The sequence below is a fragment of the Ornithorhynchus anatinus genome, chromosome 3, assembly GCF_004115215.2.
Source record: "Ornithorhynchus anatinus isolate Pmale09 chromosome 3, mOrnAna1.pri.v4, whole genome shotgun sequence".
In the NCBI taxonomy this organism is placed as follows: Eukaryota; Metazoa; Chordata; class Mammalia; order Monotremata; family Ornithorhynchidae; genus Ornithorhynchus; species Ornithorhynchus anatinus.
In genome coordinates, this window is record NC_041730.1 from 81,647,670 (window position 1) to 81,669,657 (window position 21,988).

The 21,988-nt window shown below is 48.1% G+C and overlaps 1 protein-coding gene across 5 annotated transcripts in view; it reads right to left on the reverse strand.

The window, feature by feature from the left end:
• The window catches only part of LDB3 (LIM domain binding 3), a 143,938-nt gene that overhangs the window by 34,401 nt on the left and 87,549 nt on the right, over positions 1-21,988 (reverse strand). For 4 of the 5 annotated variants that reach the window (XM_039911504.1, XM_029059594.2, XM_029059593.2 and 1 more), the window contains 3 exons: positions 13,760-13,795; positions 9,895-10,065; positions 8,958-9,065 (listed from right to left, as the gene is read on the reverse strand). In XM_039911504.1, coding sequence (XP_039767438.1) covers positions 8,958-9,065; positions 9,895-10,065; positions 13,760-13,795 — 315 coding nt within the window. The remainder of the gene's footprint in view (positions 1-8,957; positions 9,066-9,894; positions 10,066-13,759; positions 13,796-21,988) is intronic. The other variant, XM_039911503.1, reaches the window with a different exon arrangement.

Sequence of the window (21,988 nt, forward strand, 5' to 3'; positions counted from 1 at the left end):
GGGCAAAAGAAGAGGAAGAGACTGGAGGAGAATGTTTTCCTTAGAGAGAGGGAAGATCCCAGAAGCCAGGCTGGGTCCCTGCCTGCCCCAGGAAAAGTACTCTCTATTTGGAGGCGCCCTGAAGTGGCTTTCAGAGAACGCTGTGCATGGAGGACTTTCAGGGAAACTCAGAAGAAATGGCCTGGGTTTCTAGAAACCAGTCCCTTGGAAGAGAGCTTTTGCCCCCTGTTCTAGCCATTTCTCTTAGAGGTGCCCCTCCCTCAACAAAACCCTGGAAGTTCGGGGTAGTTTATCCCCTGGATGAACAAGTGATAATGAGGTTGTGCAGAGGAAGAGCCTGACTTCCAGCCTTTCTTTTCTTTCTGCAGGTTTAGACTGGGATGGCACTGAGCTGCAAAGTTCTAGATCGCCCAGCCACTGGGACTCTCCGTGACTTAACACCTTCCTATTCTGGAGGCCTCACCAGTGTGCACTCCCTTCTTCTTGCACTCAGCCCAGCTATAGCCCAGCTGACCTAACTCTGCCCTTCACATCACTGAAACTGTCTTGGAGGGCCCAGGCCCCTCCAATTCCTGCTTCGCCCCAGAGCCACTGGACCTTAACTCAACCGGATACTTCTCCATCTACAGGCCAGCCTGGGATCCTCCTTGAAATACTGCAACATAATTTCATTCCTAACTCTGAGATCGCTTGACTCTTGAGCAGTGATTGTCAGCGCCTACCACTTCGGGAGCCCATCTTTTTTCTTTCTGCCTCTGAAAAATTGTGTGCTGAGAGGAGGTACATTTTAAATGTATAACAATCATATTTCCTGATGGAGCCTCACCAAGAAGCAGCTTGGCCTAGTAGAAGGAGAACAGGAACAAGAGTCAGTGGACCGGGGTTCTAAGCCCTGCTCTGCCACTTGCCTGCTGTATGACCTTGGACAAGTCACTTAACTTCTCTGTGCTTCCATTTCCTTACCTATAAAATGGGGGTTAAATAACAATCCTTCATGCCACTTGTGAATTCTTTCCCAATGCTTAATACAGTCCACTTCACAAAGGAAGTATTTAATAAATACTTCTACTGCTATCACTACCACTTAGACTGTCACAGGGGACAGGGAGTGTCTAATCTGATTATTTTATATCTACTCCAATGGTTGACACATAATAAGCACCTAACAGATACCACTATTATCATTATCTGTTTTCCATAGAGGCAAGCAGGTGTTAGATATTGTCCTCCATTTTTTAATGGAGTAAACTGAAGCACAGAGATGGAGGAGCTGGGATTCAAGGGCAGAGTTCTCGACTTGCTCAAGAGCCCTCTTTTCACACTTAGAAACTGCCCTGCTTCTTTGCAAGTGTGGGAAATTTGAGAATCTCTGTTTCTGTGTTTGAAAGTATATCAGATCTTACCTGTCTGGGATGTGGAGGGTTGGTGGGGGGGCAGTGAAAGAATCTTGCCAGGAGCTGGGGAGATGGACTGGATGACCTCTCAAGACCCCCTCCAAACCTGAATCCCTAGGATTCCATGAGTGAAAGATACTTATCAGGTGATACCTCAGTTCAGGCTGTGGTCAGTTCCAGAGGAATAACTGCAACTTCCTGCTGGGATAGTGAAATCTGGTCCTTTAGACCACATCCTCTAGACTGTAAGCACACTGAGGGCAGGGAACATGTCTACCAACTCTGTTATATTGTACTCCCCCAAGCTCGCCACACAATAAGCATTCAATAAATACGACTGACTGATGCAAAGGAGTCCCCCAGCCAAACTGCACAGTGAGCACAGCTGAAATTCACTGTTCTGATGGTTATTTACGTCCAAGACAGTACTGTCATTACCAAAGATACTGGAAAGAAGACTCTTCTCCTCCTAGGACTATTCCACTCACTCAGGTGCTGGCTGATCTCAGTCTGGGGAGGCATCAACTCACACCTGGGAACCAAACGCTTAGTACAGTGCTCTTCACACAGTAAGTGCTCAATAAATATGATTGTTTGATTGATTGGCCCTCTGACAGACTTTCTGGGGTGTCCTTATTGACAAGACAATCAAGCTGACCGACTAGAAACCCAGTCACTGATTTTTGTAATGGGGTGGCATACAAAACTGGGATGTGGGATAGAGCCAGAGACCTTTCTCAAGGAGCTCTCTGCTGCATAGGTCTGCCTGGTCTCCTGCATCTGCACCAATCCACCAAGATAGGCCCCGAAGAGCATAATTGGACTGGGAGGAGAATGGATTGTCACAGCAGAGCAGGAAACGTTTGGCTCCTGAACATCATTTCAGGCTAAAAGGTCCCCGAAGTCCTTGGGACATACTTATACAGGGACTCACATGACTCCAGGCCCTTGTCAGTGCTTAATAACTTGCCATGACAGTTAGGACCACCTGAGCCCAGAGCAAGATTGACTTGTTGAGGGGACAATTTCTGCTTCAGAGATTGAGACAGATTTAGGAAGCGGGAGGACGCTAGTGAGGATTAATGGTACCACGCAAAGGCATCTGTGCCAGCAAACAGTTTGAGCCATGTTTCTGACTGAGGCAAACCCTAACAAGTTTACAAACCCTAAGAGTAGGAAAGGGACAGCCAGGTCTGAAAATGACTCATCAACAGGGATAGGACAGGGGTAGACAGTACAGAGAATGAGGTCATTTTTTAGATTACCTCATCTTTTGCTCAAAATTTGCCAACAGCATTGAAGTGGCCTTTTGAATACTGCTGACAGTGCTGTTACCTGGCTCACAGAGCAGAGCTTCTCCCTCCAGCTGAACTGCTAGTGAATGACATGAAAGTATGCTTGTTGAAGCTTTAGTAATAATAATAATAATTATGGTATTTGTTAAGAGCTTACTATGTGCAAAGCACTGTTCTAAGCGCTGGGGTTGATACAAGGTCATCAGGTTTTCCCACGTGGGGCTCACAGTTTTCATCCCCATTTTACAGATGAGGGAACCAAGGCCCAGAGAAGTTAAGTGACTTGCCCAAAGTCACACAGCTGATAAGTGGCAGAGTCAGGATTAGAACCCATGGCCTCTGACTCTCAAGCCTGGGCTCTTGCCACTGAGCCACGCCGCTTCTCCTAAAAAGTGAAAACTAAGGACACTTTAATTTTGAAATTGAAACACTTTAAATTCGGGCAAAAAAGAAGCTTCTAATCTCCCTCAGGGCAGGAATCGGCTCCACCAACTCAATCGTATGGTATTCTCCCAAGAGCTTAGTACAGAGCTCTGCACTCAGGAAATGCTCAACAAATACCATCTACTGATTGAAGAACTCAGTGGAATGCTGCTTAAGGAATCTAGTTTAAATTTCTCCTGGTAAGTGCTATTTTTCCCCTGAAGTTTTAAAAGCAGATAATAAACCAAGGGCGGCCGATCTGTCCCTTTTGGCTCTGCCAGCGAATCTGCCAAACCTCACCCCGCACAGTTCCCTCATGTTACACTGTTGGAATGATTAGATTTATCACGGCCTGCAGTCAGGTTAAGAGAGATCTGGGTCTTGTGTTGGGTCCTTGCCCTGGAGAATTCGAGCTGACAGAGCCCCAGGATTCCTCTGCCCGGGCATCCCTCCTGAAGCCTGGATGATCGCAGTGCCTTGATCCTGGGCAGGGGGGTTTCAGGACCAACTCTTGGGAGGGTCAATGGGGAGGAAGGGAAAGGAGAATTCAAGTATAGTTTGGGGAATGGATTTAGAAGGTCCTCTTTAAAGCATGTTTTAAGGCCTGTGGCTTTCTTTGTTGTCTTTCTGGAAGTCACTTCCTGAGTGGTGCCAGGAATAGTTAGCTAGCAGAACAGATGGGACAGTCTCTGTTTGCTAATAATTCCGGTACTTGTGATGGATTTAGTAAGTGCCAAGCATCATACTAAGGGCTGGGGCTGATATAAGATAATCAGATTGGATACAGTCCCTGACCCACATAGGGCTCACAGCTTAAGTAAGGGGGAGTAGGATTTAACCTCCATTTTACAGAGGGGAAACTGAAGCACAAAGAAGTTCAATGACTTGCCCAGGGTATCACAAGTGGCAGAGCTAGGATTAGAACCCAGGCCCTTTGACTCACAGATCCGTGCTCTTTCTTCTAGGCCATACAGTTTCCCCTGTCCTGCTGAGCAAACACACCCTCCTCTGCTGAGCAAACACATCCTCTTGAGAGCTTCCAAAAGCTCCATGTGCCAGGGTTTGTGGTTGCATTCAGGAGGCCACAGAGACCTCCTAACCACGAACCCTAGACTTCAGAGAGAAGAAGTAATCCAGATGTGTGGTCTGGCATTTCAAAACCAAACCCTTTACCATACCTCAGAGGCCTCCTGCAACGAGCAACAAATTTATCCAGTTAGGGGCTGGGCCTGAATATCCCGATTATCTAGGTAAACCAGCCTCCAAGATATACTTTGCTTTCTCCTATCTGGGAATCTCAGGTGGGCCACTGAGCTAGCCATATCATTCAGATTTATGGAGCATTTAAGGCTTCAGTTTTATGGGTAAATTGTAGCTGAAGATACTTGCTAACTCATTCTCATTAGCATCTTCGAGGAGGGCTGCAGATGGCTCTGCGACAGTGGCATCCCGGCCAACCATTTTGAATGTAAGAGGAAAACAGCAGAGCATGACTGGAGAGAGAGAGGAACCCACAGTGCTCCAGTGCCCATTGGACACTCCCAGCCTCCAGGATTCCACGCAGTATTAAATGGTGAAATTGCCCAACAGGAGCCCCATCAAGAATGCTTCAGCTGCAAACTCCACTCTAGATCAACCTGGGGGTCACATTCATGAGCTTTGAGTTTCATCCCTTGTATTCAATTCCTCCCTTCTGTTATTTGAAAAAAGTGTGTGTGCTGTGCTGGGCAGAACTGGGGAAAAATTTGAATAAAAATTATGACCTGGTTTGTCAAATGCTACTCTGGATGGGAGAGATTAAAAATGATGGTTTAGAAAGCAGAGGTTCTTGCAGGAATTCTTATTTTCATCCTCCTCCATCTCTGACTTTCTCCAACATGCTACAAATGGAGATTTTTAAAAAAACAGCTAATTTACTCTGGTCAGACTAAAAGTAAAGCCAGGAGAGGGGTGGCCATTCATCCTCCAGACCAGGACAGAGCCAGTGGTCCGCAGGAAGGAGATTTATCTCAACTCAACTCTCTTGGTCCCCTGACCCTCTGTCAATCTCACACCACCATCTCCTAGGCATGGATCGCCTCCACAGTATACTTTCCTCCACTTGTGTCCTGGTGAAAATCCAGGCATCACACTGAGTTTGCTCACTTCAAAGTTGTTCTTAAAATGTTCTATCCTCTGTTTCACTCAGCAGCACTACTTCTCTTCCTTCATCTATTCCTATGCCTATTGCCTGTAGCAACAAACCAGACTTTTAACTCTCTTCTGAAGTCCCTTGTCTTTGCCAACTATTTTGTAGATGAAATGGAAACCATCAGGTTTGAGCTAAACCATCTCAAATGTGGCCTAGTGGATAGAGTATGGGGCTGGGAGTCAGAAGGCCATGGGTTTTAATCCCAGGTCTGCCACTTGTCAGCAGGATGGTTTTGGGCAAGTCACTTAACTTCACTGGGCCTCAGTTACCTCATCTGAAAAAAGGGGATTAAGTCTGTGAGCCCCATGTGGGCCAGGGACTGCGTCCAACCTAATTTGCTTGCATTCACCTCAGCACTTAGTATAGTGCCGGACACATAGTAAGTGCTTAACAAATACCAGAATTATTATTACCTTCCCAGATACCTCCTACCTAGATCATTTTTCTACAAAAACGTTCAGGACATATCATCCTACTCCTCAAAAAACTCCAGTTGCTGCCCATCCACCTCTGAATCAAACAAAAACTCCTCATCATTGGCTTTAAAGCACTCTATCATCTTGTTCCCTCCTACTTCACCTCGCTAGTCTCCTACTACAATGCAGCCCCCACACTTCATTCTCTAATGCTAGCCTTCTCATTGTGCCTCAATCTTACCTATCTCGCCACTGACCCCTTGCTCTCATCCTGCCTCTGGCCTGGAAAGCCCTCCCTCCTCAAATCAATTACTCTCCCCGCTTTTAAAGCCTTAGTGAAGGCACATCTCCTCCAGGAGGCCTTCCCTAAGTACCCCCTTTCCTCTTCTCCCATTCCCTTCTGCACCGCCCTGACTTGCTCCCTTTGTTCTCCCCCCACTTCCAGACCTACAGTACTTATGTAGATATCTGTAATTTATTTATTTATGTTAATGTCTGTCTCTCCCCCTCTAGGCTGTAAGCTCACGGTGGGCAGGGAATGTGTCTGTTTATTGTTGTACTGAACTCTCCCAAGCACTTAGTACAGTGCTCTGCACACAGTAAGTGCTCAATAAATTCGATTGAATGCATAAATGAATGATCTGACCTCCACCTTCTGTGGTTGCATCTCAGAGCCAGTCACTCCTCTGCCATGCCATGCCATCAAGGCAAGGTGAACCATGCTCTTGGTCTAGGCACTTGCCTGATTCCAGACTAACTACTGCACTAGTCTCCTCCTTGCTATCTCTGCCTCCAGTTCCTCCTCTCTCCTGTCCATACTTCAGGATGCTGGTCAGATCATTTTTCTAAAATATCATTCTGAACACTCCTGCCCATTCTTCCAAAACCTTCAACGGTTGCTCACTCATTTGTGCGTTAAGCAGAAACTCCTGATCATTTGGTTTGACACACTTGATTTAACTGTCTCTCTCCTTACTTATCCATTTTCTTGTCCCACTACACCTCAGGCCCCAGTCTTTACACCTCTCAAGCTGGCTGCTCACCTGTGTCTTCTTCATAGCTTTCCTGCCATTACTTCTTGCTCACATCCTCCTTCATGCCTGGAACTCCCATCCCCTTTTTACGCCTGATATTCCACATTTCACCCTGAAATCCCCTCTGAGATTACAGCTCCTCCAAGAGGCCTTCCCCAATTGATTTCTAATCTCACTTTATATTCTCCCCAACTGCAATTTCAGGACTTTTATAACACAAAAGCATGCAAGAACTCACAAGCCCCTGTAGTACTTACATACATATCTTTATTTATTATACTGTTTGTCTCTCCAACTAGATTGTAAGCTCCTTGAGGGGAGAAATAATAATAATGATGGTATTTGTCAAGCGCTGACTATTAGATCCACTAACACTACTGTACTCTTCCAGACACTTAGTATAGTACTCTAAACACAGTAGGTACTCAGGGAATACTACTGTTTCTTGACTGATCTGGAAATAGCCCAGAACTAGATTATTTTCTTAGAGTATGAGAAAGCACACATCCACCCAGAAAGAGTATGTTGTCTGAGCAGAGGTCTCATGGGTGGAAGAGGAAATATTATTATTATTATCATTAATAATACAGGAATAGCATTTAAGCACCTACCATATTGCTAAGCAATATATTAAGCATTGGAGTAGGTACACTACAATCATATATTCTCTGTACCACATGAGAGCTCACAGTCTAAGCAAGAGGAAGAACAGGTATTTCATTCACATTTTACAAGTGAGGAAATGGTGGCAAAGAGGTCAGGCAATTTGCACAAGGTCACACAGCAGGCCCAGAGAAGGTTGTGTAAGGTCAGAAAAGAGGCAGATTGAGAGGGGGCAGTGTGAGGGGTGAGGTGGACTGAGGGCGGGGCTGTGTTTGCTTGTTAGTGGTGGGAGTCAGAAGGCAAATGTTAGATCCCTAACTGCCAAAGTTTGTAGAATAAGCATTTATATAAGAACCACTTGCAGAGAGGGAACTAGATTCTTCCCTCCTGTTAAAACTCTACATTGGCCTAGGCTTGATCTGCCTGCCGAAAGAACCCATACTTCTAGCCTATAAGCAGGATGAGGAGAGGTCTAAAGAAAGAGAGGTGGGGCAGGGGGTCAAAGAAAGGGGACAGAGAGGGAGAGAAGAAACAGGAAGGGAGACCCGCCTGTTCACCCCGTCTTGGATTCCCAGGCCCATGTTCTTTCTACTAGGCCATGCACAAGGAAAACTTTGAATTCTACTCCTGTCTTCCAAACTGTTGGCAACCCCACCTAATTTAGTGCCATTTCAAACATGTGAAGAGCATGCTCAGTTCTTACACTCAGGTCACCAGGCAAGATGTAAACTAGAACCACTCCTAGACTTGATCCCTTTGATATAGCTAATTCCCCTCCCTCCTATCCCTCCTGTCCCTCAGGCTGAAGATGAATCATTGATAATCATTGCCTTGGCTTGCTAATGAGGATGCCAGATGGAATGGAATCCAAAGCCTTCCTTTAGGCCTAGAAGGATAGGTTACATCTTCCTTGTTTACACCTCTACCATAGAAGCAGATGTAAATGGTTCAAATGGCTTCTTGTGAGGCCATATGATGTCTTACTGTTATCCTCCCTGGAAAAAGGGAGAAACCATGGCACAGAGAGGTTAAGCAACCTGTCCCAGATAACCCAGCCAGTTGGTGATAAAGCTGGGGATGAAAACACAGCACTTTGAACTCTGAGGTTCATTTTCTAACTGGAATTTATCCAAACTATCTCACTTCTCAGTGACGACATGGGGAGACTTTCTGGACACCGGCATGTAGCCAACTGAGTCGGGTCACATCCTGCTAGGGACCATATCTCTGTGAAATGGGATTACTGGTCCTATCACCTTCCATTTTAATGTGACTCAGACCTGGGCTACCTTCTTGCCTAAGGAGGGGTTATGTGAGCCTCAGCCACCACATTGAGAATAGAGAAGGAGAACACAGAAATGCACCCAAGGAAACCCCTGGGCTTCTTCATGCCAAAATCCATCCAAATCACACTAAAGCTCCACCCACACCAGCTATTTTTCAGAGCTTACACTGTTCCCACATCTTGGCTCCAGCCCCAGGAACCCTACCCTGTTGAGGGAAAATGGAGAGAGAAGACATATAAAGTCAAACAACTGAACTAAAAAGAGAGCGAGGGGGAGGAGGGAGAAGACAGAGAAATAGGCAAAGGAGAGATATACCTAGACCGAGAAGACAGAGCAGAGGAAATGGTAGAAGCCGCCAAGGATATACTCTTAGGGTCAGGAAAAAGCTTAGGCTGTGAAGAAGAGCTGGGAGCAGCAAGCACTCTGCAGAGGACACAGTAAAAAGCACCAAAGCATGGACACGTGAAATATGCCAGGATCAAAACCAATCTGGAACCCAAGCCTGAAGTCAGTCTGGACCCTAAAGGGAGGCAGCAATGACATCGGCCACACATTGATTTTCTGGCTCAGCATCTTGGCTGGGGGTCCCAAGCTAGCACACCCCTGCAGCTCACAGGACCTGCAGACCTGCCTGGGTGAAAGGGAAAGAGAAAAGAGAAAAGAGGTCAGACTGCCCAGAGCCCTGGAAAGAAGGTCTGTCAGGTTGCCCCGAGATCGGGGGAGTGGCACTGGAGCTTGTCTCCTGGAAATAACTGACCTGTAAAGGTTAGAAGGAGCAGCCTGGGAGGGGAGCAAAATGTGGGTTTCCATCCCTTTGGACCAGGTCATCTTAGGGCTGGGTCCCAGGAAAAAGAATTGGAGTGCAGCCAGGGGCTCGAGCAGAGAACTCCTCTGAAGCTCCTGGATAGTGGGTGATCAAATTTGTGGATTTCCAAGAATCTCCTTCTTCCCCCAATCTCTTTCAGATATGCAACATAGGGGCCGCTCAGGGAAAAGTTTGGTGGGTTGGAGGAGGTGAGCTAATGATAAAAATGGGCTTGGGAACATTGGTGGATTTCAGCTCTCTGGTCGACCAGGAGCCCCCAACACCCGGGACAAAGCTGGGCTGAGCCTGCTGCCACCCCAGCTCTTTTCTAGTTCTTTATACTCAAGGGGCAGAGGTTCCCTTCTCCTCCTGCAGCAGGAAGGTCAAGCTCATTCCTTAAACTAGTATGGACCACAGAGACCAGAGCCCCAGTCCCAGGAGCATTACCTTCGGAGTGAGGGCGACAGGGAGTCGTCAGGACTGGCGAAAGAGGCGGAGGCCTGAGGCGACGTCGGATGGACTGCATTGGGAACAGCAGTAGCGGGCGGATGGGCGGAAGCAGCTGGCATGGGAGCGGAGGCAGAGCTGGTGGACACTGGAGCATGCTCAACAGGGGTACTGATTAGAATTAAAATTAAATAGAACAGAGAAGGGGCTTGAGAAAAAGGTGGCACACACTTTTAAAAGGTCCGAAAACCAACGCGATTGCGTCCCAGGGCAGCAAACACTGAGGTGGGCTAAGGACAAAAAAAGGACATTAGTTATGTAAATGATGGGGTGAATAAGAACATTGAAGGGGTGGCGCTGCAGAAACCATCTGACCCAGTCCCCTGACTCCAAAGCAGCATGGTCAAGAGGGACAACCGGTCATACTGGTGCAGCTGCCAACAAAATAATTGCAACCATCGATATTCTTTATCCTGTTTCATTTATTTGTATTTTCTCAGATACTGTACCTTCCATTTACAATCAGTCCTGATTGGTCTAATTTTAAGAGAGGGCTATGACCAAAATGCTCTGTTTCCTTTCCTTCTCAGCACCCTTCCTTTTCAATGAACTGGTTTAACCACCCTAGACAGATGGATGTCTGCTCTGTTTGGAGAGACTGGAGATTTTTCTTACAGACTTAGACATTGCACTTGTGCTCAGGTCCACCTTAAGAGAAGACGTTAAAGACAGGGCTTCTCAAAAGGGCTCAGCATTTTAGAAAGTGTTCCCTTTATGGAAGGGCACATGGGGAGCTCAGAAGTTCACATCCTTGGGAAGAGGGAATAACTGGGCACTTTTCTCTGCTCCTCACTATGAGGGTGAGGAAGGGAGATATGAGGGAGGGAGAATAGATAGTAGAAAGCAGAGAAGAAAGGAAGAAAGATGGGAAAAAAATCAAGAAATGATCACACGAAAGAGCTAAGTGCTTTAGAGGAGCACAGGCAGATGCTTGTCTTAGGGCAGAGCTAGAGAAACGACTGTGTGGGCCCTGAATAGAATGGGTTAGGTGTTGGTTTTCTCCATTACTTGAGTCTGGGTTCTCATCTCACTTCGCTCTACTGATCCCTTAAACTAGGGTGAGAGTATGGGATAAAAACGGAGGCTTGGTTCACACCTGGTTGCTTTCCCTGCCACCCTGGTAAAGTTCAGTGATCTGGCCTCATGAGTCGATCTGACTCTGCTCTCACTGATGGAATGAGCTCTTCCTACAGAAAAGCCATTCCAGATGTGAACCCCTTGTCTTTCAGTATCATGAAAAATGTCTAAAGTTATACCAGCAAGGAACTCTCAAGGTTGTATGACGGGAAGTTGCAAATTTACCTGTTCCACTCCCACCCAGTCACACACACACACACACACACACACACACACACACACAAATACTTACATTTACACACTCACAGACTTCTGCTGACAGTCCCTTTGCCAAGTCCATGCTCTCAACCCAAAGTGGGCACAGTCTCACCCCTGTTGATAAGATGATTCACACCCAAATCTTGCCCTGTTTAACTTGACCAGGAGTGGGCAGCCTCTCTAAATCTTTGGTTCTTATCCCCAGAGGTGTTCCTGTAGCTTGATGCTTCTGCATTTCTCCTTTCATATCAGCAAACCTAGAAACTGCTTGCCTTCAAGTTTCCTACCCATTTTTCTTTTCCATTTTAAACAATTTTCACTGCATCAGCCCAAATGCTTCTTAAACTTCTAAATGACCAGGAAGAGATTTCAGTCTTCTTAATAACAATAATAATAATAATGGTATTTGTTAAGCACTTAGTATGTGCCAAGCACCATACTATGTTCTTGGGATAGTATAACAGACAAGTTCCCTGCTCACAATGAGCTTACAGTCTGGAGGAACTTTCCCTAGTGCTTAGTACAGTGTTCTGCACACAGTAAGCACTCAATAAATGCAATTGATTGATTACTTTGTTTGACAGGCAGTGGGAGCTGAATCATTTAACTGCCATGCTCATTGTAGCTTCAGGAGAAGCCATTCCTGTGAAGAGTTTAGACCCTGCAGTGAGAGGCACCAGGCAGGACTGTCACAGGGAGGGAAGAGAAGGGAAGCAGTCCTGCCTGGCCATGGTAGGAGGTCCCGCTCTGCTCTGTCTGCTGATCAGGGAGAAATCCAGTACAGGACCCCTGGAGGTTAGATGTCCAGGCCAGGAAGATTAAGGAGCAGAATTTTGGTCCTGGCAAAGAGCTCTGCTTCTCGGGCTTCCCTCTATACCTTAGTCCAAAGTTGACCCCGGAAAAATGCTCTTTTCATTCATTCATCCAATAGTATTTATTGAGTGCTTACTATGTGCAGAGCACTGTACTAAGCGCTTGGAATGTACAATTTGGCAACAGATAGAGACAATCCCTGCCCAATGATGGGCTCACAGTCTAAAGACCAACCCTAACCTCCCGACCCCCTCCCATCCCCACCCTCTGCTCCTCCCCCTTACCCCTTCCCCTCCCCTCAGCACTGTGCTCATTTGTATATATTATTACCCTACTTTTTTTTGTTAATGAGGTATACATCCCCTTGATTCTATTTATCATGATGTTGTCTTGTTTTTGTTTTGTTCTGTTTTGCTCTGAGTGTGGGGTGAATAACTAGTGCTCAAAAGTGTAGATTCAAGTGCATAGATGATGTAGAAGGAAGAGGGAATAGGGGAAAAGAGGGGTTAGTTAGGGAAGGTCTCTTGCAGATGTGATTTTATTAATGTTTTGAAGGTAGGGAGAGTGGTGATCTGTTGTAACGGAAGCGGGAGGGCATTCCAAGTCAGAGGGAGGATGTGGGTGGGGGCCGGCAATGAGATAGGTGAGATCGAGTAGTGTGCATCCTGGTTTGCAGTAGAAAATCAATGAGATGAGGTAGGAGGGGGCAAGGAGATTGAATATTTTAAAGCCAATGTTAAGGAGTTTCTCTTTGATGAGGATGTGGATGGGCAACCACCAGAGGTTTTTGAGGTGTATGGAGTTGTGGACTGACTCATTTTTAAGAAAAATGATTTGGGCAGCAGAGTGAAGTATGGACTCAAGTGGGGAGAGGCAACAGGCAGGGCGGTTAGCAAGGAGGCTGATGCAGTAGTCAAGGCAGAACACGGTAAGTGCTCGGATCAGCATCGTAGCAGTTTGGATGGAGAGAAAAGGGTGGATTATAGCAATGTTTAAGAGGTAGAACTGACAGGATTTGGTGACAGATTGAATATGTGGGTTGAATGAGAGAAATGAATCAAGGATAATGCCAAGGTTATGGACTTGTGGGCAGGCATCAGGTCTATCAACTCTATTGCACTGTACTCTATAAAACAGTGCTCTGCACACAGAAAATGCTCAATCAATACCATTGATTGATTGAATGCTACCTTGCTGGTATGCCTTCCCTGAATCCAGGTCCATTCTCGATGGGTTGTTGTGAACTCCCTGGCAAACAACAAAAAATCTATAGCTTGTTTTAAACAAACCCCAGTGACCCAGCCCCATTATTGTTTCAAGTGGGGCCTGCTAATAATAATAACTGTGTCATTTGTTAACTGTTTATTTTGTTCCAAGCACCGTACTAAGCCCTGGGATAGGTACAAGATAATGAGGCCAGACTCACTCCCTGTCCCACATGGGGCTTACAGTCTATTTAAATCTAGATTTCACCTGAAACATGCAAAGATCTGGATGAAAAAAAAAGAAACTGGTTCTTGCAAATGCTCTTGATTCAACCACAGATCCCCAGATAGTTGTGAATCTGCTCACAAAGTAGGGTAATCACAGGGTCAGACATCAGGGCCCTTCCAGGAGGGTGGGCAGCTGGGAAAACAAGGGACATAGCAAATGTTACCTGTTTCCTGCTGATGTAGTCAGCCGTTGCTTGCCACTGTGAAAGGAGGGTACAAAGTGAAAACAGCCAGTGGAAATATAGGGGGTAAAGGCACGGGGGTGGGGCAGGAAGGGGAAGAAGGAGAAGAAACATGAGGAATTGGAAGACAAGGCCGCAGCAGTACCAGGACAGATGCTTGGTTGCCAAAGTCTTTTCGGAGTTGGGCCTAGGGACCTTTGACTTGAAATCCTCCGGATCCTTTGTTCTGAGACCCTTAGTTTGAGAATATACTGGGCATTTTGCCCAACTACAATTCCAAGGACTTCCCTTCATCTCTGGTGGGCAAATCTCTTTACTACCATATCCCACGTGCTTTCTGATTTCCTCTTTCCCCAGTCAACTGCCAAAAGTCATAGGAAAAACCAACCGATCCTCACCAAAGCAATCTCCTGGGCAAAACTCTGGGGGAGAGGACGAGAAAGCCCTTTATCCCATGTTTTAGAGCAATACGGAGTGTTAGGAGCCTGATAGGTTCTGAAAGCAGAAGCAGCTCCACCTAGTTGGGCTTTAATTGGTCGAGTCTAAAGACCGATTCTGCAGGAGGAAAAAAAAACATTCTCACCGGACATGGCAGTATCAATCACACGTTTCTTAATGGCACAGTTGATTGAGCTTTACTTTCTGGATTGGTTTGTGGCCATGCAGTCATGGATTTTTGTCCATGGACACCCTTGACTGGCTTGGGCAACTGCTTGACAACTATTGCCTGCACATGCTGGGGACTCTGGGCTCCTCCCCGTCTGCTGTCAGCTTGTAGGCCTGGGCTCTGAAGACGGCCATGAAGTGTCAAGGATGGCAGGAGGTGGAGGGGCTGGACCAAGGGGCTGGAAAATTCCTAGACATCCAGGGTGATCAGGCCAGTGACAGACAGTTCACATGAACCCAAGAGCCCGGGCTTGGGAGTCAGAGGTCATGGGTTCGATTCCCAGATCTGCCCCTTGTCAGCTGTGTGACTGTGGGCAAGTCACTTCACTTCACTGTGCCTCAGTGACCTCATCTGTAAAATGGGGATTAATTGTGAGCCTCACGTGGGACAACCTGATTACCCTGTATCTCCCCCAGCACTTAGAACAGTGCTCGGCACATAGTAAGTGCTTAACAAATACCAACATTATTATTATTATTAACTACTGGGCAAAGCAGACACAAGAAGGAGTAAGTGGGATTTATGGCAGTAGAGTGAAAGCTCCTTGAGGGTCCGCACCTGCTAATTCTGTTGTACTCTCTCAAGCGCTGCATAGTGTTCAGTTCAGATGATTGATCACCACGACAGGTGGAGAGTAGTGGGACGTATTGCCATAGGCAAGGCCTGCCCACACAGTCTTTCCCCTAAGGTCAGTTGGCTATTGAGAGTTAGGGTTGCCCCTTGCAGAGTGGGGAAAAAATGGATATTTCAAGTCCCCATATCCTTTTCCAAAACAAGCTTGGCCATGAAGGTCCAGCCACAAGTCCTATAAGGGCGTTGGCTATCTGAGGGAACAAGTGGACTGAAAAGGTGTCTTGTTGCTCAATCAATTAATGGTAGTTATCGACTGCTTAATCTGTGTAGAGCACTCTACTAAGCATTTGGGAGGGTATAATACAACAGGATTGGTAGACACGTTCCCTGACCATAATGAGGGTTTGCTGGCAGTGGGCCCCCTGGAGAATGTAAATGGAGCAGACCAGTTCCTGTCTGGGAGCTGAAGGGGCAGCTCTCTCTTGGGTGCCCCAGAGACCCAAGTCAGCCACTGAGGTGGCCCCTGGGCCAGTTACCCCTGGGCAACTTTAGCCGATGCAGATCAGTCCCTGGTGCAGGCCCCCTTCCCAGCTAGAAGTCCTTAGCCCACATCTGTAAAGCAATTCACATCCTAAGTCAATCGAAGGAGGTGGCCTTCATTGCTCACGCTCAATGCTACCCTCTGCCCAGGGCTGTGATAGCTGGAAAGGAAAGTGGCTCGGCTCCATTGACCAATGCAACGACTTTGATCCCACTGTCCATCTGCAGCTGTCTTGGACAATCAGCCAGGATCGAGAGTCTGTTGTCCATGTAGCTCTCCAGCCTGCCCTGGGTTTGAGGGTGACCCCTCCCTGGGCTCCATGAGGCTGCTGGGAGCTGTCAAGTGGAAAGCGGAATTCTGTGACCCACCCCTCATTTCCCAGACAATGAGGATCAACCAAACAACACCAGGAAACTGCGACCCCACGGGGGTGGGATTTGAGTGTGACACAAGTCGGGGTGGGAGTGGGGGATTGGATCACACATACACGCGCGCACGCACACACACACACACACACACACGTCTGTGCCGAAAGGGGAGACACCAACAGAGTATACCAAGAACCAAGAGACCATGCAGGACCAGAGAGACATTAAAAGAAACACACACCACAAAATACGCTCACTGCTGGAGAAGTAGGAAGCTGGTTTATTTCCAGGGTTGCCACTGTGTGTGCGGACAAAGCCCCATATCCAGATCAAGAGGCAAGCAGCAATAAGCCACTACAGTTGGCATGAGCCCCTCATCCCCACCACCTCCCTGCTCAGTGCAGCCACAGCCAGGAACCCTCTCGCTGATGTGTGTGTCAAAGAGGGGACACTAAAGGGGCAACGGGGGAGTCCCAAGGGTGGAGACAGAGAATGTGGGGTGGGGTGGGTTGGGAAATAAATGAGGCCAACAGGCAAAGCAGGGAAAAAGACAGGTCCAAAACCCAACAGGAGCTTTGGTCTGGAGCCGAGCAGACGTAGGAAGGTTGATGTGGAGCCGGTCTGTGGCCTTAGGCCATCAGTGTGGAGGGCTTGCTCCCTCTTTCCTGGCTTGAAGATGGGCAATGACTGGCTGGTCGCCTGCCCCGGCTTCCTATGGTCATGAGGTGAGAGGTGGGTGGTCTCCACTGCCCCCGAGGCCCAGCCTGCCTGTGGCAGTGCTGAGCCAGTCACAGTAAGGACTCTACACCACTCCATGGTAAGGATTCTACACGACACTGGATCGCTTCATCTGGTACTTCCCATGTCCCTCAACAGAAACTTGGGAGATGTTGCCCACCAACCAAATGGAAAACATCCTCTGAACTGAGCCAAGGTCCAGGCCACTCCATTCCACCTGCTTCAGAACCCACAGCTGCTGCCAATGGCATCTTATCCTAAATTTGGTCTCCAGGAAGTTCTCTCCTTAGTCGTTTGCAGGCCTCTGAGATTGGTACTCTGGACATGGGGTATGGGGAGGACTTTTGAGAGGGAAAAAGAAATCCCAATCTAGCAAGCACGGTCGGTAGGTTGTATTAGTGAATGATGTTGTTAATGAGAACACCCCAGTTTTGGGTGGCTTACTATGGACTCTGGTCTCAGTGGCACAGGAATGCTCTGTCCCCAGTGAAATGGTAAATATACATCAGGGCTAGGGCTGCTGGCCCAGCTACATTGTCATGGGACCCAGACTCACTTGGGGCTAACATCTGGGGAGTGGACTGAGCATGGCGTTTGGGCACTGAACCAACCCTAACACTACCCAGCTCCAACTAGATCTACCTCCCTCCAGAAGGTCCTCAATATATCATCCAGCCACTCATGTGCTTAGGGGCTGCTGGACGGTGGTGTCCACTGGCCTCGGGGGAGCTCATGCTTGGAAGCAGCAATGTGGGGATGAAACATCTCCCCAGAACCATGGGGAAGGAAAAAGAGACCATAGGCCTAGACACTAACTGTGGGGGAGTTTGCTCCCCCACAAAGGAGAAAGGATAGAGGTCACTCTAGTAATGACCGAGCTCCTGAGAACATGGCCACCTCTCTGGGTTGAACTCAGGTCACCTCAGCCTTCTATGACTGCAGACTTTCTGGTCAAAGCCAAGTGGTCACAGAGGCCCCTAGGGCCCCACATACAGGCAAGACACTGGGATGATCCTGAAGGCTAATGCTCATTTGGGCTGGTGTAGACTTTAAGTTCTTCTTCACACCCACTGTGCAACTCTTGGTGGCTCTGAACCAATGTGCCACTCTCCTGCCTGGGTTTCGGCCTGGCTCTGGGTGACTCCTTGGCTCTGAAACAGTTAGACCAACGCAGTAGAAATGAAGGGACTTCCACTCCTCAAACCATTCCCTCTGGCTCTCAAGTTTCTTTCAAGGATTTCCCAATAAGTACTTCAGCACCAGTCTGGCCCTAGTCCAAAAAACCACAGATAATAACTCCTCTCTCTCTCTGCCCCCTCTGTCTTTCTCCCCCAGTGCACACCTTGCACTCCCTGGAAGAGCTTTAACTTGGCAATTGCCTTTCCCAGGTTTTTGTGACCACCTGTCACAAAAATCCTGGTCCAGCCTCAGTAAGCAATGATAACCCTTAGGAAGAAAACTGAAGTAGAGTGAGGCTGTCTTCTTCCAGCCTCAACCAAGTGTCCCACTGAGGGAAAAGAGAGAGAGATAGAGAATGAGAGAGAGTGAGGGAGAGAGAAAGAACAAACACTACAGAACTGCGACAGCCCCACAAGCAGGGTTCACAGTTTGAGTTGAACTGAGGGAAGCCACTTACAGGAATTGGGAAGTCAGTGCCCAGGTGCAGAAACCAGGGAAAGCAAGGGACCTTGTCCCTGGTCTGCAGGTGGGGAACTTCTCAGTGAAGTGGAGTGGCGCAAGTGCCTGTTCCACAAGGCTCTGTTACCCCAGGGGCTACTGACATTTCAGCCTACCCAGGAGATTGGGCCACTATTCCTTTAACCAACCCCCTTCCGAAGGGAGAAGCTACTGGAGGGGAAAAGTTCTAGGCAAGTCAATGTCAGGAGCTCAGAAGTGGGTATTAGTCATTTTCCTTAACAACTATCTCAGTCACAACCTGGTAATTAGAAGGAGTTGGAAGATATGATCAAGTCACAAGAATCACCAAGGTCCCTAAATTTGGATTCAGGGAAAATGAACTGAGCTAAAGATGCCTGGAAGGAAACCCTGATCATCTGGGAGATGGTGTAACCATATGGCCAGTTGCCAGGGAGACATTGCAACTGTACTCCACATCATCTTGGAGACAGTGTAATTGAATTCCTGGGAAAAAGGAGGATGGTGAAACCATATACCAGATGATTTAGGAGATGAAGTAACCTTTACACCTGGTTACTAGGGTGATGGCTCAATCCCCCTCCAGATCACTTGGTAGATGTAATTTTACCCCTCGTTACCTGAGAGTTGGACATATTTCTACCTCATATTACCTGGGAGACTGCATTCCCTTAGTCTGAAGCCTGCAGATACCCAACATACTCTGCTCCCAGGGTATTCCCAGTCCTACTTTCCTCACATTCAAGCTTGGATGTTGAAATTTCCAGAAAACCTGTTCATTCTCAACCAAAACTTGAATGTTTCAGGAGCTCTGTCCCACCTTCCCTGGAAGGAGGACAAGGGTCCTGGAGGAGGACTGGAGCAGACCCCACCAGGAAAGTTGATGGACAGAGATGCTGGTTAGTCACCCTCACGCTCCTGGGATGGGAACCTTGAAGCCTGTCAATTTCACTCAGCTTCCTTGCTTTGCAGTGAATTGTACCGGGCAAGTCTGGGAGCATCCTGGTCCTAGCCCTGAATCTGCCATCTTGGCAAAACTGAAGGCCCATCTTTCAGACCCACTGCATTTCAAGAGCACTACAGTGAGATTCTGACCTAGGATCAAGGTGACCTGGATTTTCCTAGGTCATTCACTCAGCCTCAGTTCCCCTTTCCATGTTCCTTTCCTCAGCCTCATCTCCCTTCTCTTCCGCCAAGTTTCTCTGCTCACAGATCGCTCATCCACGATGCATTTCCAGTGCTCAGAAGGTGTCCAGCCTGGGGGGAGCCTTGCCCAAGGGGGGCTCTCAGCTCTCAGTTGGGTTCTACGTCCTCACTGACAAGCCTGGCTGGGTTGTAACCAGGCAAGGCTCCTTCTGTGACTCCTAGTTATGGAGGACTAAAAGTTCAGCCTCAGAGGCGATGTACCAGCTAGAATGAAATGAGCCAAGGACCTCTCTCTCTTGCTATTTCTCTCTCTCTCTTGCTATTTCTCTCTCTGTTTATCCCCCTACTCTTCCTTATTTCTGTCATCCTTCCTTTTTCTCTCCCTCTCCATCTCTCTCCCTTGCTATTTCTCTCTCCTTCTTTCCCTCTCCCTCTCTCATGAAGGCACTACTCGAGAAGGCATTACTAGAGAAGCAGCATGGCTCAGTGGAAAGAGCCCGGGCTTGGGAGTCAGAGGTCATGGGTTCGAATCCCTGCTCTGCCACTTGTCAGCTGTGTGACTGTGGACAAGTCACTTAACCTCTCTGTGCCTCAGTTACCTCATCTGCAAAATGGGGATGAAGACTGTGAGTCTCTCGTGGGCCAACCTGATGACCTATCTACCCCAGTGCTTAGAACAGTGCTCTGCACATAGTAAGTGCTTAACAAATACCAACATTATTACTATTATGACCATCAGCATTTGCCTGGGCTTCTACCTAAAGGCTAAAGCTGTCCTTGTCTGCCATGGGCCTTTTTTCCCACAGATCACTGCAATTCCCCCACTAACAAGAGGATCCATCTATTTCTTGGGTGGGCCCGGGTGGGGGGAAGTGTAAGAAAAGGGGATCCTGCTTGGATGTCCCTCCTCCCTCCAGGACCTCCAGCTTTGTGGCAGGAAGATGAGTGCTCAAGTCTCCACACACAAGCACATGCCGGTCACTGCATGCGCCACATGCTGTCAGTAGTCCTGCTGCAAGCCCAAAATGGGTAAGATGCCAAGATTGGCGGGTGGGAGAGGCAAAGGGGAGACAGTCTCTCCATGGAGGGCAGGAAAGGGGTTAGTAGTGATCAAACAGGACTCAGCCTACAGCCAAAAGTGAGCACTTCCCTGGGCTGCAGCCAGACAAGCAGATTTACCTGGAGGCATGACTGCTGGAACTGCCTTGGCTGGATCTTCGTTAAATACTCAAGGAAGGACGTGCGGGGGCTGGGTTTGGTGGCGTGGAAGGGGGCAGGGCCCGGATGGTTTGATTAGCACACTCTGGGTTCCTCCATCTCTCTCTGTGCGGGAGAGTGGCTTGGGGAGAGGGACCTCAGCCACTCTAACCTGTGACCTAGGGACCAAGGCTCCCAGGGCTGCAGGCCCAGCATATTGGGTCACCTCTATTAAAACAGGAGGGAAGCAAGGGCCGGCCAGACCCCCAAACAAACCCTCATAGGCAGCCGGCTCCTTTCCTGGTCACCTAGCTGCCCAGTCCCTGTTCTCTGCTTCTCACTACCTTCAGGTTTCTACCCCAGGCCTTGAGGAAGTGCTCCAGAAACCCAGTATGACAAGCATGGGAGGAAGCTAGCCCGGCCTACAAGCTACCACATCCTCATCTCGGCTCCAAGGCCTGGAGAGAAGATGAATGAGAGGAACAAAAGGAAGCCAGGCCCAGCTGGATGGAGAAATCTCAACTTCCCTGCTGTAGTGCAAAGACCACGTCCAAGGGCAGTTCCATATCTCGTCATAAACTCCAAGAAAGCATCTGCCTCTCCTGCCCCTCAGATACACTCGCCTCTGCAACCAAGCAAAGTGGAGAATTCACACAAACCATCTGGGCCCACCAGAGAAGGCACTGAGAACTGGAGGGGTCTGGTCCTGAGCTGCAGAGTCCAACAGCAGAAGCCTCTCTGCCTTCTAGACCAGCTGCCAATTCTCTTGACTGTCAATGTCTCCAGAGCCTCCCAGGGTTAGAGCAGTGTCCCAGAAGCAGAGATCACAGAGACAATGAGACACAGCCCAGAGAGGTGGAAATAGTCCAGTCTTGTTTAGAGATCAGTAAGGCTTCAACGTTGCCCTAAAGCAGCTTCTCTGGATCATCAATGAGAGCTCCCACCAAGCGCTCCCCACCTCCTTGGGCCTGCCCCACCCCCCCTCCGAATCTGCTCACCAAGATTAAGGCCAGGAAAACTACCACCAGAATAAAAAAATCAATCAATCACCAAGGGAAAGGGGAAGTGAACTAGGCCTGATTGTAATATTCCTCCCATTTTTGGGGGTGGGGGCATGGGGGTTTGTTCCATTTTGTTGGCTAGCTTGAGGCTTTTGTCCAGCCTGGTTATAAACCTTTGGAGTGAGTACATAGAGAATCCCATGACTGACCACTGGACCAAATACTGCTTTAACCAGTAGGAAGAAACACATTAAATCCATCCCCTTAGGAAGCTGGGTAGTCAAAAACTTGTACAGGTTCCAAGGGGTTTGGGATTTAGATGCA